Source organism: Lynx canadensis, chromosome B4 (assembly GCF_007474595.2).
Source record: "Lynx canadensis isolate LIC74 chromosome B4, mLynCan4.pri.v2, whole genome shotgun sequence".
NCBI lineage: Eukaryota > Metazoa > Chordata > Mammalia > Carnivora > Felidae > Lynx > Lynx canadensis.
Window position 1 is genome coordinate 6,838,167 of NC_044309.1, and position 19,885 is coordinate 6,858,051.

The window sequence follows — 19,885 nt, forward strand, 5'->3', positions numbered from 1 at the left end:
ACACTGAGCGCCGGTCATGTGCCCCCTGTGCTAGGGACAGACACGCCAGCGAGAGTGAGCCCCAGTCCTGAGCCGAAGGAACGGACATCGAGCACAGCTGGGTAACGTACTGTCCTGACTCCTCCTATCTCCTTAAATCCTGTATGACCGTCTCCGTCCTCCGCACTTTTGGCCTGCGCCCCGTGCCCGAGCCCAGTGTGCAAGACCTCAGAGCTCGTCACGCTCTGCGTGCACAGCATCTCCCAGGCCGCCTGGGCCCTGTGCTCTTCTCGCTGGCACAGACTCGCCAACGGGGCTGTTCCCGCTGACGCTGCTAACGTTCAGGCACACAAAACACGGAACCATTTCTTTGACTCGGATTCCCCACCCGAGAGCAATGCACAAAAACGGCTTCGTTGTTCGGCTCCGTGAGATAAACCAGGAAAGGCCTCCAAAACCCTATCGAGTATTTCCCCCCTAACCTATGACCATCTTACTCCGGGCCTGGAAGACCGAGAACTTACAGACTTGGTGTTCAGAGAAACGTAAGCTTCTGGGAAAGCGCTCACCTTTATCTCCTTTCCTGTGATCGGCTTTGGCTTTCAAATCCTTGCCTCTTGGCAGAAAATTAGCTACTCACTTATTATCACGTCGAAGCCAGCGTGGAAACAAGGACTCGCATTTACCTCCGCTGGGCGACATGTGGTGGATATACACTTTGCCGTCGCGGACGTTGTCGGGGGTAACTGACACCAGATGGTCTTTCCACACTTTGATGCGGTTGGAAAGCCGCATGATATTGAATGATCCTGGGGTCGGAGGTCGTGGAGAATCGTGAACAGGGCATCCTTGGTCTGAACAAAGACAGAAGCAAAACCGTCACATCTGATCGCCCGGGTCCTCGCGTCTCCTGGCTCGGAAACTGCACGCCAGGAACAATCCCGGGGTTAAAATTAAGTGCCTACGATGTGGAGGGACTTGGGTAAATGTCGAGCAGCTTGGTCACCTAACTGGGAAAAACTGGCATCAACGTGTCACAATGTTCTACGAGACACAGATATGTGTTTAATATATGAAATGTCACACACTGCTGCGAGTCATGCTATGTCAGGCCTCCGTATTTTCACAGCGGCCGTTCTCTTGACCCGGAAGGTTCTTTTCCTCTGTCTTATGCCCATTTGTTACCTGACAGGCTCCTAGTCATTCTTCAAAACCCAGCTAATGTGCTCTATCCTCCATCTGAAACATTTCCTCCTTCTTCCAAAGAGAACCGATCCTCTCTCTTCTAGGCTAGCGCTGCACTCAAAATACTCGTGGGGTGCGTAATTACCCAGTCGTGATTGTCTGCTTCGTATCTGTGTCCCTTACTGTCTTGTAAGCTCTTGGTAGGGAGGTCCCATTCATCTTCATACCGCCCCATGGGCGGGAGAGTTCCCAACACACGGGGGGGGGGGGGCATACGTGGAAGTTCAGCAGAGACATGCATGCAGAAACATTTTATGAACCATAAGACTAAAGGTATATATAATTAATACCCTAAGAACTTAAAAGAGAATGCAAACATAGGGCCGCAGTGAGGTGAGAGGGCTTCACGGAGGAGGGGCAAGATGAGGGCAAAGGAAGTGGGTGGGCTGAAAGACTAGGAAGGGCATTCTGGAAAGCAGCGAGGACAAGTGAGCTGAATGAGTAAACAGAGGGAGAGCAAGGGAGAGGTGTGGAATACAAAATACCGTTGCCGATACAAATGAAGTCGGACAGACACCCCCCTTCATCTCTGGGACCCACAGAAAGAGAACACCAAGAAGGATGGGGTGTAGGACACACAGAGCTGACAGTGTTCGAGTAAAAATAAATCAGATAGTTACAATAACCAGATGTGGGTGGAGGGCCCTAAGTGTTGCCACGGACGGTGTGAGGCAGGAAGCTGGCAGAGCTCAGACTCCTCACCCTTCCTTCCACGTAGAGCCAACGCCACCCCCAGCGTGAGCATCGGATGGCCCGGCAGTCTAGACGTCCGGGACGCCCGGAGGCCCACAGCTGCGCGGTGACGGGACCGCGGGCACTGTTGTCCCTGAGACAGCCCCGCCGGCCGCCCGGCTGGAAGGCAGGCACCTGGACAAACTCGCACGCTCCCCAGAGTGCGGAGCCGGCCAGGCGCCACAGGGCGCGGGTGTGGACAAGGGGCAGCTCCTGGGAACACCACGGCTTGTTCAGCGGCCAGCATCCTTAGGGATCCTTAAATAGTGCGCTGGAGACCTCGGCAGGGGCCCGCCCGGCTCCTCTGTGCCAACTCCCCTCCCCCGGCCCCCGATGGATACTCTGCTTTAGGAATAGTCGCTCCAGCCTCTTCCCCCTCCTCCGCTTGACTCGGCGGCTACAGGTTTCTTGTGACCTTGTAAGGCCACAGCTGCAGCTCGCTTATCCTCACATGCACCCGGGGAGGCGGGCCGGCGGGCTCCAACGGCCGCCTTTCCAGTTGCCCCGGGGACCGGCCGGACGGCCTCCCGCCCCTCGTCCCGGGAGGCCCGGATGGAAGCTGCCACCGTCTACAGCCAGCTCCTTCCGTTAACTCTTTGCGGCCGCGGCCCCCCTCCCCGTGTGGCCGATGACGCTGGGAGCTCTGCATTCTTGGAGGGCTTGAAAGGCAGGCGGAAGGGGAGCGTCCAGAAAGAAGAGTGAGCGCGAGTGGACTTCAGCTGACATTTCTGCACGCTCTGTTTACGAGCCGAACGTGAACACAAACCTTGTCAGACCTTCCAAGAGTACAGTCCAGAGAACTAAGCACATTCCAGGAAGATCAGAGGAGGCCCAGAACGGCACAGAATGCACGGTCCAAGCTTGCTTGAAGGCCTCAACTCCCCTGAAGGCAAAGCTGTGTCACGTGAGGGGCTGGCCTAAAACCCTTAAGAGACTGGAAGGTGACAAGGAAGACGACCTGTAGACGCTTCCAGTGCAGGTGGGCAGATGACGACGGTTCCCACCGGGGCCCCGGCACCCTCGCCAATTAGTGTGACCGACGGGAGAAGACACTGATATCCCAGCCTGCCGTGTTCCTTGGCCTTCTTCCCTGTCCCCAGAGCTCCACTCGGTGCCCTTGTGCCCTAGAGAGAAGCCTGTCTGCTCGAGACCAGTCACTCCAAACACAGCGCTGGGAGTGACGATGCCCTCGCTGAACAGGTAACCACAGGACACCATGCAAATGTCTTCCCCGGAGACGTTTAAAATAAGCACACACGACATGTGCACAGAGTGTCTGTGGAGGTTAACACAATCGGTGGCTGGGTCTGGTTAGCGAGGGAGGCTAACTGTCCGACACTGGAAAGTTACACTGAGCCTTTGGGGTCCCGATAACACTTCCAGGAAGCCACCATCGTCCACGTTTACTTCCTGGGACAAGGACAGGGCTTCTCTGTGAAGACGGGTTCAGGTCACTGTATCCAGCCACCAGGTGGTGAGCCTGCTGGGGAGGAATCAGGAGGTCCTGGGGAGAGGGGGCCGTTGGGAAGAGGCAGGAAAACCATACCCCTTGCGGAGGGAAAGAAACCTAAGGAACAGCGGGGGATCTGGCTGAGGAAGAAAGCAGAGTTCTTAAAGAGGCCAGCCGGCAGCAGAGACAGCGGGCCAGCTCTGGGGCCGCGAATCAGTTCCTAGAGGCCCCAGCCCACGGACGACAGGCACCCGCACAGTCCCTGCAGACGCCGCTCTGCAAACGTCACCAGAACATTCCAGAGGGCTTTCGGACTGAAGAGAGATGAAAGGTGCACAGATACAACTAATAAAATAAAAGGATGTCTCTCTTACTGTCCAGGCAGTGAAGAAGTACCTTGGCCGGCAAGGTCATTAACGATGGCTTTGTATAATCCTAGCTATCTGGAACCACGATGGATGGGGACTGCTTTCCGCTTGAGCCTGTTTTATGGAGATGAATTCCTCTTCTTACACTCCTTGGGTTAAAAGAAGGAAGACATATTTCCCTTGGGAACAATGCCTTAGAAGTTAATTCCAGCTCTGCCGTAGGGTTACCATTAAGTCTTGTAGTCCCTGTCCTTAAAGTTAAGTACCTTCGGGAACAAGGTGGATATAAGTAACTACAAATAAAACTCTCTGCTTCAGATTCTCCATTCATTCAGTGTGGTTGGCTACGGTCCCCCTGTTCTAGTGGATCTTCAGGAAGGAAGCGATTACGGTACCCTCTGATGGCGTCTGTCGAACGGGCAGGACTGGGTCCCTGGAGTTCGAGCACGCCGCCCCTCGGGAGGGGAGTGTCCAGGAGGCAGCTCTGCCCCGTGCACGTCGGGCCCTGCATTAAACCAGGGCCAGCGATGGGAACGTCTCTCCCCCTTCCCTGCGAAACGGAACCCTAGCAGCTGCAGGCGCTCGGCAGAACCCTCGAGGGGGTGAGCGTCCGCTGGGCTAACTGCCGCGCCAAGAATGACCGTTCAGCATTTCACAAGCAGGGAAGCGTCGTATGGTGAGACCCTCAGAGTGAAATGTCAGTGAGGCCATGACAAACACAGCTGCCTGCCCCCTCCCAGCTACCATTGCCATCAGGGTTCCCGACGATGCCGCTTCTCTCAAATATTTCTGTGTCTGTGCCAGACCACACTCGACAGGAACCAGCGGACACAAACGGCTTTTGTACCACAAAGTCTGGGTTGTTGGGCGTAATAGGAGGGGAGCCATGACATCATGGGTGAAATCCAAGTTCAAGGGTGTTAGATATTAGTCCTTGTATGTTTCCAGCAGAATGGTCACACTGTTCTCCTAAGCAGTGCCCTCACTTCATCTATGAGAAGTTTACCAAGACGTCAGCGTTCTTCATTTTTCCACGTGGTCCTTTCAATGAACCCAAGAGAAAATCGCCTCTGATGAACAGCTTAAAATAATCCCGCAAAGAAACGTAAGCCGCCTCAGTCTGAGTGGGGCCTCTCACCGTCCACACCCCCCAGAACGCTTTCCCCCTCCCCGAACAAAAATCAAGAACAGACCACACCAGGGAAACAGCCCTGTTCTGAAAGAGAGTCCCCGGAAGTGGACGACGTCCACTATAAACTGAGGCCGTGTGTCCGCCTTCTCCCTTCCCCAGGGGGGTCCATACAGGTAACGGGGAGAAGGAGCAAAGCCAATTTATACTGTGCTCCTGTTAGCCTGCAGTCCTTCTTGACGCCAGCAGGGGGACGGCCTCATTGCCCACGGCGTCCCCTGGCAGTCCGTCCCCACAGTCATTCTACCATTCTACGCAAAAAAGTCTGTGACCCCAGCAACGTCTGCAACACCAGATCGCCACCGCAGCATTAAAGTGCGTGTCCAGGCCCGAAACGGGGGGAATGGATACGTCCGCCATCCCAGAATCTCTGTGCTCACGCCACAGGCTTCCACGCAGGACGCTGTCTCAAGTCTCCCTGGAGTCACGGTCACGGTTCAAGACCGCAGCAGCCCCAACGTGCCAACAGAATCAGCTATGCTTCAGCGGGACTATTTCAAGACCGTGGTATTTCAAGATGACGAGAACTTAATCCACAAGAGGCAACAGAACCTTATATTTTTAGACACTGCAAGTCTTCCAATAATTTAAAGGCAAGTTTTGAAATCTTATTGTGACTGACCCACCAAATTATCAGATTTTTTAAAATCCCAACTTCAGGAGCAAGGCAATAAATGGGGTGAGAGAGACTGTTTCTTCGTAACATAATTCATGCCTATATCATTGTTACATTTAAAAACAAAAATCTAGCCACAGACTGGTTTCAGAGAAGAAACCAAAACATTAAAAAACAACATTACCCCACTGACTACGGTTAAGGCGCCTCAAGAGGTTCTGTAAGCTCATAAAGGAAATCTGTGATAACACAATGCCTCTTGCCGCCTCTCTGCCACAGTATTTCCTAAAATGAACCTCATTATGTAGTTTACATTTTAAAATTATAAACTGTAATACCAGAACCAGAGGGTCGAAAAAAAGTGTCTCTCAGATTTGAGGAATCTTGTTGAAAAAAAACTAAAACTATTTTTCTATTGGCTGAAATGTTCTTTATGGAAAGAGCAGAGACTAAGAAGTCTGCTTTACATAAATGGAAAACGGAATAGAAGTCATCACGCCTTCCAGTACTTGAAACAACAGATGTTGGTGAGGATGCAGAGAAAGGGGAACCCTTTGGTGCTGTTGGTGGGAATGCAAACTGGTGCAGCGGCTCTGGAGAAGAGTACGGAAGTTCCGCAAAAAATTAAAAATAGAGCTACTCTAGGATCGAGCAATTGTACTAGTAGGTATTTACCCAAAGGATACAAAAATGCTGATTCGAAGGGGCACAGGCACCCCAGTGTTTACAGCAGTGCCATCAACAATAGCCAAATTATGGAAAGAGCCCAAATGTCCACCATCTAATGAATGGATAAAGAAGATGGGGTTTATACACAATGGAATTTTACTCGGCAACCAAAAAGGATGAATACCTGCCATTTGCAACAACGTGGACGGAACTAGAGGTATTACGCTAAGAGAAATTAGTCAGAGAAAGGTAAGTATCATAAGATTTCACTCATATGTGGAATTTAAGAAACAACACAGACGAACATAGGGGAAGGGAAGGAAAATAAATAAAACAGAGAGGGGGGGCGCCTGGGTGGCGCAGTCGGTTAAGCGTCCGACTTCAGCCAGGTCACGATCTCGCGGTCCGTGAGTTCGAGCCCCGCGTCGGGCTCTGGGCTGATGGCTCGGAGCCTGGAGCCTGTTTCCGATTCTGTGTCTCCCTCTCTCTCTGCCCTCCCCGTTCATGCTCTGTCTCTCTCTGTCCCAAAATAAATAAAAAACGTTGAAAAAAAATTAAAAAAAAAAAACAGAGAGGGAGACAAACCATAAGAGACTCTTAAATACAGAGAACAAATGAAGGGTTGCTGGAGGGGGCGCTGGGTTGGGGGATGGCTAAATGGGTGATGGGCATTAAGGAGGGCACTTGTTGGCATGAGCACTGGATATTATATGTAAGTGACGAATCATTAAATTCTACTCCTGAAACCATTACTATACTATATGTTAACTAGCTTGGATTTAAAAAAAATTTTTTTTAATGTTTTATTTATTTTTGAAAGAGAGAGAGACAGAGTGCAAGCGGGGGAAGGGCAGAGAGAGGGGAGACACAGAATCCGAAGCAGGCTCCAGGCTCCGAGCTGACAGCACAGAGCCCGAGGCGGGGCTTGAACTCACGAACCGTGAGATCATGACCTGAGCTGAAGTCGATGCTTAACCGACTGAGCCACCCAGGCGCCCCTAACTAGCTTGGATTTAAATAAAAAATTTTTTTAAAGTTCAGTAAATGCTAAATATGAACTTGAAATTTCACCTAGAAGCAAATGTAGAAAACGTTATTTCTTTGGTCTCTACAATGTAATGTTCATGCTAGAATGAAGAGAATATTTGAATTAAGCAAAAGCGTAAGGCTCCTATATTTAAAAATGTATTGTGTTATGCTATATAATCTCCTTTACTGTTTGACTTCTCACTTCAAATGCTCTTTCAATGCAGTATTGCACTAGACTCCGTTAGATTACCTAATTACTTCTGTGTTTACCCAAGCTGTGTAAAACTATAAGATTATGGTTATTTCATAGGTAGAGAAAGGCCCGTTCTTAGCCTAAATATCATTATTCCTTCAGGCCTGGATCTAAGAGAAAATGATTGCTAAACACCAAATTCTGTCTAAATTCAGCCTTAACCAAAAAAAAAAAAAAAAATCTGAATAGGTTTAGATATTAGAACATCTTTGTGATGTAAGCTTAACTACACTTCCCAAGTCTTTCGTGTTTGAATAACATTAATCTAACTTGAGAAGCAAATGGTCTCTCATGTTAATGCTCTGGCTAATGTTAAGATTCATCACCTAATGTTTTGACTCTTTTTGACAAATATAGGAAACATTTGCCTAATAATGTCATTGTACATTCTTCTAAAAAGGCTCCCTGCCAATAACATTAACATCTTTGATTCTTTAGACATTAATCACATCCATTTTTCACGCTAGATGTGTAAACAACTAACTCAAGACTCAAAACAGATTATGTGTTCGCTCTTCTTTGCGTGGTGGATACTCGGTCGGGATTTGTTCTCGTTGTTGATCCCTCACTCTGGCCAAGGATGGAGCTGAACCACTTCCATTTGTAGGCTCCTGCTCTAACAGGAAGTAAGAGATACTGACCATGAGATGTCCACCTCCGTTTACACGTCTCCTTTGTAACTGGTGTCCTTCCATCCATGTTCTGACACACCTACTGACTGCCCTGATTGAGTTCTTCGTCCCCAGGGCCTGGTCTAACTTCTTAAGTTTACACTGCCCAACTGCGTATCTGGACTCTGGAGCCCTGTTTCGTTCTAGAATCTCGTGGTGTCTGACTCACTGAGTGCCCTTTGACCCAGTCAGCTCTCTCCTGACGTGTCAGTTCTCATGCCCATCGCCAGGGCATAGGTCCACCCTATGCCACCTGCTATAAACCTCCTGGGATGTGCCTTGATGAGCATTTAAGAACCAAAAGATTGGAGAGGCTGCGAAAAAGCCATGCTAAATATGGAATAGTGGAACGGCTAGCAAGTAACCACAACACAGCACGTGTAGATGGTACGTACAAGAAGATATTCGGAGGAAGTGGAGTCACCCCCCCGGCAGGCAGGGGCAGTGATGACGTCCCTGTGTCTCTTTCATCCTCCCATACCCTTGAAGACACCGTGAGACTGCAAAGCGAGATTCTGGTCGCAGGAAGGAATAGGTGAACTTCGCTGTCGGGGGTTGGGGAGGATCTTCGCTTTTCTTCTGAGTTTTGGTAACACTTACTCTTATTTGCAGAAGGAGACTGATTCTGGAGAGTTAGAGGGTCCAGAGCAGAGAAGGCAGGAGCTTCCTTCTGCCCCCTGCCCACTGCCGTCCTTCAAAGGAGCCAGCTTCACGCAACGGTCTCGGGCTCAAATCCCCACCTGCCGCCAAATGGCACGTTCACTCTTGTCTCATGACTTTCTTCATGTTTTTCCTCAACCAAGAATTCACTCCCTCCCTTCCTGTCAAGAAAACTGCGTCCCATCTTCAAGGACTACACTTGCTAGGTCACCTCTGTCATTCATCTTTTGTTGACTACTTCAAGCCCTCGCCCTTCCCTAAAATTCTTTCCACTAAGCACTTGACGCGTTGGTTTGATTAACGTGGGATTGCTCCACATTTCTTTTCCCCAGCAAAATTCCAAGGTCCTTAATTAGAGGGGCTTGAATGTGCTTCTCCGGCACACACGTCTTCTCTTGCCATTCATCACCCTCTGCTGGGCTCCTCTGGACCTTCCCACCCCACCGACTTGACTAACTTCTAAAAGACCTTAAGGCTCACTCGACTACCCCTGCTCTGAGAAGTCCATTACCCCCTTCTCCACTCCTAAAAAGACTTGACCGGCACCCGCTCTGTGCCATGACTGGACCACCGTATACCTCTGTCACAGGGAGCACTGTGCACACAACGCTCACGTGACTTTTCTTCTCCTCCGGACCTCCTGAGAGAAAAGGTTCTGTCGTACTTATCTTTGTATCCCCTATGCCTCGCACCTCTCCCACGGCACATAATCAACGTCTGTTTCATTCTCTGAGGATCCGGAGTCTGCAGTGGAAGCCAAGGTGGGACCCGGGGGCAGAGTCAGGCGTCCCGCAGGGGAGGGGGGAGCCCGCGCTCTCGGGCAGGGGTGGCACTCCGGGACCTCACCCTGGCGCAGTTCCCCAGCCTGGGCGGGAAATCCCTGATAAAGCATTTGTTACCTCATTTAGCTTGCATCTACAGGACTCATCTTGTTCCTTGTAGCAAAAGTTGCCTTTCGGGCCCCGTCTAGCCCTTTACGGACAGCCGGCTGATCCGACTGGAGAGACTTGAGTACACAAGTAGGACGCCAGCAAGGAGAGGCCAGGCTTTTTGGTGATACGAGGACCAGGCTGTCAGATGCTGACCAGGAGGCCCACAACCTGAACAGATCACGCGGGAGAACTCGCAGCTCTATACTGTTCATGTTTCCTTCGTAGGACAGCCACGTGGTGCCTTTATTCAGAGAGCCTCAAGAGTTTTTAAATGTGACCTCATTTGGGTAAATCTTTTTTTTTTTTTAATTTTTTTTTTCAACGTTTATTTATTTTTGGGACAGAGAGAGACAGAGCATGAACGGGGGAGGGGCAGAGAGAGAGGGAGACACAGAATCGGAAACAGGCTCCAGGCTCTGAGCCATCAGCCCAGAGCCCGACGCGGGGCTCGAACTCACGGACCGCGAGATCGTGACCTGGCTGAAGTCGGACGCTTAACCGACTGCGCCACCCAGGCGCCCCGTCATTTGGGTAAATCTTAAGTGCCTCCACAAAAAGGGTTTTAAATGGGTGCCTCTGATTTATTTAAAATTATCTATATTATCGTTGTTGAGGAGCAAAAAAAAAAAAAAAAAAGAAACAATCCCAAGTTTTCCTTGGTGCTAGGGGGAAAAATACTTTGCCCTCTGTCCATCATTTATTTCCTCATATTCTGAGTCAGAGTCACAAACACGTTTTCCCCAGTGCCTTCTGTTCCCCGCCCGAAGTCCCAGATCTCTGTTTTGCAACGTGCTTCTGAAACACGCGTCTGCTGGTGGCCGTGTCTGGGCGAGAGCAGCTCAGCAGATGAGAATAAATCCTACCAACTGGAATGATCTCCAGCCATGCCAGTCAGTCACCCCTGTAGACCAGGGGTCAGCAAAGGATGGCCCGGGGGCCAAACCCAGACTGGTGCCTGTTTTCTGATAAGCACGGCTTCTCTGCAGATCGCCAGTGGCCGCCTTTGTGCCACAAGAACACAGCCGAGTGGTAAGACGGGGACCGCCGAGCCTGCAAAGCTTACGGTATTTACTATCCGTCGTCATAGAAAGTCTGTTGACCTTGGTTCCGGGAAACCAGAAAGGGGGAAGCTGGACGTTTTTGTTATTAGCTGGAGCCATGTTTTCAGATGCTTACAACAAGGTCTGCAAGAGTACCCAAACCTTCCATCATCCGTTTGTATTCCGATGACAGCCATATAGTGCCTATCTCTGAGACCCTCCAAATTTCCTAGACATGATCTCATTTGGCCCGCTGGCATCTTTCCTCTCCAGAGCTCCTTCATTTGTTCAGGGAGCTCCAACCAGGTCACTACTCCCTGAGGCCCTTCTGGGTTCTGCTGGCCTTGCCCACACTCTTCCCAGCCTCTCAGTGAACCTCAGGCCGCCCTTCCTTTGATCCCCATCACATAAAAGCTACTTTCGGGGTGCCTGGGTGGCTCCGTCAGTTGAGCGTCTGACTCTTGGTTTCAGCTCAGGTCACGGTCTCATGAATCGTTGAGTTCGAGCCCTACATCACTGACGGCTTCAGAGCCTGCTTGGGATTCTGTATCTCCCTCTCTCTTTGCCTGTCCCCCGCTCGCTCGCTGTCTCTCAAAAATAAACATTTTTTTTTAAAAAAAGCTAATTTCTCAGTATCTTTTTTTCCAGCATCTTCTCTTTCAAACTGTGACAGATTGACATGTTCTTGAAGAGGACGGCTGGAAGGAAGGTCACGACATCACTGGACCTCCCAGTCACAAACCTTCTCCTCTCTACGCCCCCGCTGTCTCCATGCCCGCACTCGGCCTGTCCAGCCCCAATCCGAAACGGAAAGAAGTCTGCATCCCTGTACGTGCCCATGGTGTGCTTCGAGTCGAATAATAAATCACTAGTAGTTAATTCTGTGCAGCAGGGCAGAGCAGCTCCGTTCGTGTTTCGTGGCGCCGGCTGCCGGCCGAAGCCTCCCAGGGCAGCTGGCCTCCGTGCGCACTCACCCGCGACGGGCAGCGCTCCGCATCACGTCGCTTGGCGACGAGAACAGGTAGAGCCTGGAAGCTGGAAAGGTGGTCCAGTGTTATGGTCCATGTCTAACGGCACAGTGAAGAATGATATGGGGAAGAGCTTCCGAGTGCGAGAGACTGGGCCTGACGCTGAACTTCTCGACTTCTAACTTTCTGTATTTCAGCACAGTGAAGTCACCTCCCTGCGCCTCACCTTCCCATTTGCAAAAAGGGAGTAACAACGTCTCTCTCATTGGATTGCTGAAAGATTCGATGAAGAAAAAATGTATGTAAACCACTTAAGAGTGCTTGGTATGTACTAGTCACTCAGCGGTACCTGCTGTGACTTAAAAGAGCGTGCTGCATTTAATGTGCACGTGCTGGTACGTTTTTCAGCAAAAGTCATTACCTACTATGTGAGAATATGTACTCTCATGATCACAAGTAGGATGGTTCCCAAATCCATGCAGACAGGCTATATGCACATAAAATGCCCACACAGCTCCTGGAAGCAAAATCCCAGACGTGAAGACGAAAGTGCTTTCCTGGAGCATGAAGGGAGCCAATGAATAAGGCACAAGCAACATTCACGTTTCCCCTCGTTTTAATTTGGCAGTTACAGAGAGGAACGTTATGCTTGTTCTTTACCCTCCAAAATTGTTTACTAAATGAACTGGTCAAAGAGGGGCGCTGGGTGGCTCAGTCCGTTAAGCATCCGACTCTTGATCTCAGCTCCGCTCATGGTTCATGGGATCGAGCTCCACGTCGAACTCTGTGCTGACAGCATGGAGCCTGCTTGGAATTCTCTCTCTCTTTCTCTCTCTCTCCCCCTCCCTCCCCGCCCTTCCCCTGCTCATTTATTCATTCTCTCTCTCTCAAAATAAATAGACTTTTTAAAAAATGGAGAAAGGAAGACAAACTTGCAAAAGCTACATGGAAATCTAGGGTTGGCACAGAATGGCACAGATTATGGGAACGAGTCTGTAGAAAGTTATAGCAAGAAAGACATCTGGTAAATGATGCATCAGCCAACTGCTTGGTTGCCAGATAGAGTCCGTTAGCCAAGTTCCTAATTATGAAGGCAAAAGTAGATCCAGTTATATAGATTAGGGAAAGGAAAGAGAGGAACACGTAAATCTTGGTCAAGGAAAAATGAATTTCGTGGAAATACATTCCCCTTAATGTTCCCAAGGACATGTATGTTTGCTAGTTCCAGCGCTTGAAGCATGAAATTCGTAACGAGAAAGAGGTCTACGCTGATCACATTTTCGGAGGCTCTTGTGAGCTCTTCTTCCCACGAAGAGGTTTTACAAGTTGAAACGGAGAGGCGGAACTCTCGCCTACCCTAACACCAGACCTGTCTCTCGACAGATTCACCAGTCAAAGCACACGGGATAGAAAACAGAGCCGAGTCCGGTGCCAGCAGCCTGGGGGAGGCTCCGTAGCTGTTCCCCAGCCAGTTAGGTCCTGGCCTCCAGACTCGCATCCCCACTGGGATGACGACCAGAACCAGAAAGTGCCAGGTGCGCACGGCTACGTGCACTTCCCAGGCACTGACAAGCCCGTTAGCGAGAATACGTTTCAAGGTCAGATGATCCTACGATTTCTATACATCAACTGTTCAAATGACAATGATTAAATACCGACTCTGTGTCCTTATTGTGATGAGTAACATGAAATACTTGAGGCCCATCAAAGACGAGGGGAGCCAAGAACCTCCAGCCTTACAGTGACTGATTCTTCACAGGATCCAAGTGGACCTGTGACAAATGTCTGACGTTGCCAAGCCTGTTGACACATCACGAAAGCCCCGTGCTTGGAATAATTTTCCTCTTCACCGGTGGACATGATATTGTGTTCGAGACTCTGCAAACAGGCATCTGAGCTTTTCACTCACTGCTGTGGCCTTTGAGAGCTGCTAAAATAGCCAGCAGTTTTCGAAACACTCCGAGGCGGCAATGGGCTTTAGGAATTGTCTAGATGCTTCTGACATGTGTTTGGCTGGTCTAGGGTGGTTCTCCTGGAAAGAGGCCACGCTGGAGCTCAGAAGCCAGCAGAGCACATGCCAGATTTTCAGTGCCCAGAAGTGATGGAATTTTAATATCCAGGAATGAGGGAGGAGGGGAGGCTGGCTCCCCATGTGACGTCCACACTGCTCTTGCAACAGTGTGCGGACATCCCTCCTGCCGCGACACGGGTCCTGAAATGTCAACCTGCGCTCACCTTGCAGCCACGTGCGCTTCCACTGTTGCGTGCGAGAGCGATGCCCAAGCACACGGCTAACCTGAACCAGGACACCGCACCATCGTGGTGGGGTTCACGGGCTTAGAGTCAGACCTGGCTTTGGAGCCCGGCCCCGCCACGTACGAGCTGAGTTATCTCCCATTGCAGAGCCTCGGTTTCTCCATCATTAAAATGGGGATTACAGCCAAATTCTTACAAAGATTAAATATCCTCTTATCCAATAATTCACGTAATACCTTTAGCATAATGCTCTGCATGTCGAAAATGCTCCGTGCTCTATTTTAGAAGTGCCCAAATTATTTTGTTGCTAATGGTAAGTCTAGGAGACCCTGACTTAGTTCATTAGTTTTCTCTGAACGATTTGGGGCAGGATTTGTCTTTCTGGGGGTTATTTAGTTAGGAGGTTCTTGATCGTTCTCCCATCAGAAGTGGAAGAAGACACTGCGCCCAGGAACGGACTGGGTTTGAGGTTAAACCCTGATGTGACTCAAGCAGCTAAAGACAGGAGTCCTTCAAGCTACCGGGGCTTTGGGGTAACCGATGACCTTCGTCAATACTGGCCACGCATTTTACCATTTTGGCGTTCCTTAATATTTATTGGGACATAACTTAAATGTTATAATTGTGCTGAATTCTACCAATGGATGCGGTCACTGTAAGTAATTTACGTTATTTTGACAACATGAAGATAAAAACAGCATTTTGTAATTTGCATTTTCTTAGTTACTAGTACACTGGGCTCTTTTTTCATACTTTTACTGAATCTTATTTCTTTTCTGAAAACCGTTTCATCTTCTCTGCCCATGTCTCATGTAGGATGAATATTAACCGATCTGGAATAGCTCTGCTATATTAAAGGCAAACTTCTCTTTGCCGCATACGTTTTCCCAGCCTTCTGCTTGCTTTCATTCTATTTCCACGGAAAACAAAAGTTTAACATTTTTATATAGCTAAAGTGATTGGCTTTTTCCTTTTGTAATTATTCCCATTGCTTTTAGGCTTAGAAGGTCTTTCCCTATTTCAGAACTCGTTCAATATGCGCCCATATTTCCTTACTTATTTTTGGGTGTGGTTCATTGGTTGGTCTTCACTGCTTAATCCGTTTGGAATTCTTACTTGGGCAACAGTCATAAATATTAATAAACTGGTAGGGCCTTTCTAGAAAATGTGTTTTTAATATCTGTACAAGCCACAAATTAGTTAGTATTCCTTACCCCATTAATTCCACTTCTAAGAATCTAGATTACTTAAGAAAACGATTGGCACGTGGTCAAGGATTTCTACAAGAAGACAGTCAGTCATCCCAGGGCTGTTTACAATGGCTTAAAAGTGGAAATAACTCAAAAATCTCTCACGGGTGGTGTGCGTGAGTAAATGTCTTCAGCTGCACCCTCCAACACGGTGACCACTAGTCACACATGCCTACTTATATTTCAATGTATTAAAATTCAATAAGATAAAAAAAAATCAGCTGCTCAAGTTGCATTAGTCACATTTCAAGTGGTAATAGCCACGTGTGGCTAGTGGCTACCACACTGGAGACAGCACAGCACAGGTATAGAACATTCCCATTCTCATAGAAGTTTCTATTGAGCAGTGCTGCCATTAAAGTCAGCTTTTTATGGAATAGCTAATAGTATCAGATGTATCCCTAATATGAGGGTAAGTAAAAATACCAAAATACAAAAAATTTGGTGGGAACACAGATTCGGAGGGGTTGCAGTAATTTTTTTTTTATTTAAGATTTTTAAGTTTATTTGAGAGAGAGCACAGCGGGGCAGGGGCCGAGAGGGGGAGAGAGGGAGAATCCCAAACTGTCAAGCGCAGAGCCTGATGTGGGGATTGAATTCATGACCCGTGAGATCATGACCTGAGCCAGAATCAAGAGTGGAACGCTTAACCAACTAAACCACCCCGGAATTTTAATTACCAACATCTTCATCAAGTTGTATATTTTTCCCCCAGAAGAAACCCAAACCCCGGCCTCATGAAGGTCATTGTCTTAAAGAAAAAATAATTAAGAAAAATGAAGATTTATGGGTGCATAGGAAGTTGATGACATACACAGGGAAACCTAGTTCATGGCACCTACTCAGCAACTTAACTGCTAATTTTTTCCAGATCCAAATGGGACTTCCCAGACTGGGTCAAATGCAAGATGTAATTAACACTATATTCTGTGGCCAACAGCGGTCCCCAAAGAAGCCATGATTATCCTTCTGTCAGCACCTGTATTCCAGCCAACAAAGTCACAAAAACAACAATGGCACTTAAGAACCTGGAGTACATAAAGAACATTCAGTAAATATGGAAAGACTGTGAGGCCTATCACACACCTCTCAAGAATCAGCCACTACCGAAGAACATTTCACGTACGTGTGATTAATCACTTTGGGAAATACTGCCTGTAGAGAAAACCTACAGCAAATCTGTACCCAACTCTCCCACTGAAAACAACTAAAAAAAGCAAACTACAAAATGAAAAATATTTTAAACCAAAACGGTATTGAAATAGCGAGAAAAAATGATCTGCGAAAAGATGAAAATTTCAAGAGGTGGGCTCAGCATTTGGGATCACTGTTATCTAAGGGATGTCTGTCAAGGCCAAAGAAGTATCTGAGAGGCTGGGCATCATGTTAGTTCCTTAGAGGGTCAGAAGTCAAAGTCCAGAGCCCACCAGGGATAGGTGCTCGGGAAAAACCTCCATATTTTGTACCAAACAGAAATAAATCAGTCTTGAGAGGACTGTGAGCCACCTGGGCCATCCAGGAAAACCCCAGGCCCTGAAAACGGACTAAAACAATCCCAGATTTAATCCCCCAGCTACCTTACAGAAACACCCCAAATTTTCTCTAGCAGAAAAGATCATCATCCGAGGCTTTAAACTATTTCTACAAACAAATGTTTAATATGATGTTCGTCACGCAATCAAAAATGACCAGTCACACAAGAAGAGAAGAGAAACAGTAAGAACAGCTCCTCCCGGCCTCAAGTTTGGGATTATCAGATACGGACTTTAAAATAAGTATGTTTATGGTACTTGAAAGAAATCAAAAATGTTATTACAAACTTTGCAAAATAACTGAACATTCTAAAAAGTGGCAGATTGGAAAAAGAACCAAACGGAAATTCTAGAACTAAAAAACGCAATAACTGAAATAACAGGATAGACGAGTTTAACAGCATACTGGACATAACTGAAAAGAAAATTTGTAAACTTGAATAGCTTTGGAATGAAGTATGGAAAGGCAAAAGTTGGAATAAATAGAAGAGATCGTGGGAAGCAGAATATGGAGTGATTTTCTACCACTGGAATCCTAGAAGGAAAAGGAAAAGTGACCCAAAGCAATTCCAGAAATAATGGCTGAGGATTGTTTCACGAATCCACAAATTCATGAAATCCTAGGAACCTCAGGCAGGAAAAATAAGAAGTCTACATCTGAAATCATTATACTCAAACTACAGAAAACTTAAAGAGGAAAATCTTAAAAGCAGTCGGCAATAGAAGATCACCTTTAGGGGAACAACAGTTAGTAAGACTCCTGACTTTTCGACAGCAACAATGAAAGCCAGGAGACAATGGGATCGATCTTCCAGGGACTGAAAGAAAATCACTACCAACCTACAATTCCATTCCTTTCAAAATATCCTTAAATACTGAGAGTGCAAGAAATAATTTTCAGACAAACAAAAACTAAGAGAATTCTTTACTGGCAGACCCACATTTAAGAAGATACCACAGAGTCTTCTTCAAGCAAAAGGAAAGTTAATCCCAGATGGAAGGTCAAAGATGCAAAAGGAAGGAAAAGCATTCACGTGGAGGAGGCAGCAGGTTGCATTCTGGACAAGAATGGGGCGTTGAAGAACTATCCAGAACCGATTTACAGGGTGAAGTTATCTTGCCCCTATACTAGTTGAAATTATATCTGGCAATCTTCTGAAAGAAAAAGAGTTCAACCTTATTTTTGCATGGAATCTCTTTTTTACTATTTTGGAGTGGAGAAAAATCAGATGCCATGAAGAAAAAAAAAATCAACAGATTTTACTACGTGACTTTTTAAACGCAGATGGCCAAAGAAACAACTTACAAAGTCGTAACTGAGAGAAAATATTTACAACAGCTAAGATCAGGTTCCACTGCATGTGGAGTGGGATCTAAAGGTGGAAAGAGGTGAAGCAGGGGATTCTTTTGAGGTCTGAGGTACTATTTCACTCATTAACCCACGTATTTTTAATTTCTAAAAACAGATCATGAATTAAGAAGAAAAGCTAAGCGAACTAAGTGTTTGATGAATGTAGAGTTATTACTGGCTCTGGCAGCCAGTAGCTTTTTGTTTTCTGTTATGGGAGTTGAAACTAGATTATAAATGCAAGTTTCTGATATTTATGACACCAGAGCAACATGAGGAATAGCCTTTTCCAGTGGGTGAAAAAGAACAATGTAATACTTGTATTTTAGTATAATTTATAAATTTATAAAATTTATAATATTTAATATTTCATGTACCTTAATGTCCCTCCTATCCCTAGAACTTTAACATTCATCCTCGACACTATAAGAATATCGCTCCTGGGGCACCTGGGTGGCTCAGTCAGTTAAGCATCCAACGCTTGATTTCAGCTCAGGTCATGATCTCGCCGTTTCATGGGTTTGAGCCCCACATCGGGCTCTGTGCTGACAGTGCGAAGCCTGCTTGGGATTCTCCCCCTCTCTCTGTCCTTCCCCACTTGCATGGTCTCTGTCTCTCTCAAAATAAATAAATACACTTAAGAAAAAAATAGTATCACTCCTGAATTACTCAGACAGAAGTCCTTTGTTCTGAGGATAGGTCAAGGGGGCCGCCAAGGACTCTATTCTATTGCTCTTCAAAGGACATCACTACCGGACAGAATGACTCCGTCGACGATGGTGCCGTGAATTCCTGTCCCGCTCACATTATATACTCTGCCAATTCCCTTTATTTCAAAGTATTTCTATAGCATACGTCTCTGCTCTCTTAAAACTGCCATCCTGAAATGATAATGTCAACGGCTTAACTGAAGCAGTTCTGGAATGTTCTCTGTAGGCAAGAAGAGCTGGATGGCAGAGCGGACATTTGGCATCCACTGCACTTTATTCACAGAGAACGTCATGGCTCCAGGCACAGGTGAGAAAGCACAAAACTGGCGGCTGGCGGCCACTCACCTGCCGGAGTTTGGTTCCCACCATGGAGGCACTGCTGTCAAGCACAAATACCACGTTCTTGGGTAAAGGAGGCAGGTCTTTGGGGGCAAAGTAGTGCACAAAATAGCCATTTAGAACCTGGTGGAGGGAAGAGAAGGTCGAGATGGTAGTACCCAGAACGGGCAGGCAGACGAGCTAAAATGGCCAGTCTACATAACTTCTAAAAGTCAGAGCATGAAACAGCTTCCACACCCCCAGCAAAAGTATCTACTGACCCCTCCGGGAGACCCAACTGCCGATTTAATCTGCATACGGTTAATATCAGCCCTTAGAAACTTCCCGACTATGCTGACTAGCTCAATTTCTATTACCCACCCCCTTATGACCCTTGGCCACTTGGAATTCCTGCTTCCTTCAGTATCCGGTTTTTACAAGTTGAGACGTCAAAGTTGTCTGCATTCTGGATGCGTGCAAATACATTTTAATATTCCCGCCCTGTCTCTGGAGCAATAAAACCTAAAGGGAAATGAGCCATTGCACCAGGCTCTCAATTAAAATTGAAGACGAACTAAAATTCTAACTTCATCTAAAACACGGCAGGGAAAATTATATTACAGATTTCATTTGCTCTCCAGATTACTGAAGCAGGAAATAGATAGCCTCA

General features: G+C 47.5%; 1 protein-coding gene across 1 annotated transcript in view; it reads right to left on the reverse strand.

Moving 5' to 3' along the window:
* Nucleotides 1–19,885, reverse strand: part of ITIH5 (inter-alpha-trypsin inhibitor heavy chain 5) — a 56,564-nt gene that overhangs the window by 14,371 nt on the left and 22,308 nt on the right. The window contains 3 exon segments of the mRNA XM_030322380.1: nucleotides 666–785; nucleotides 788–833; nucleotides 19,243–19,359. Coding sequence (XP_030178240.1) covers nucleotides 666–785; nucleotides 788–833; nucleotides 19,243–19,359 — 283 coding nt within the window.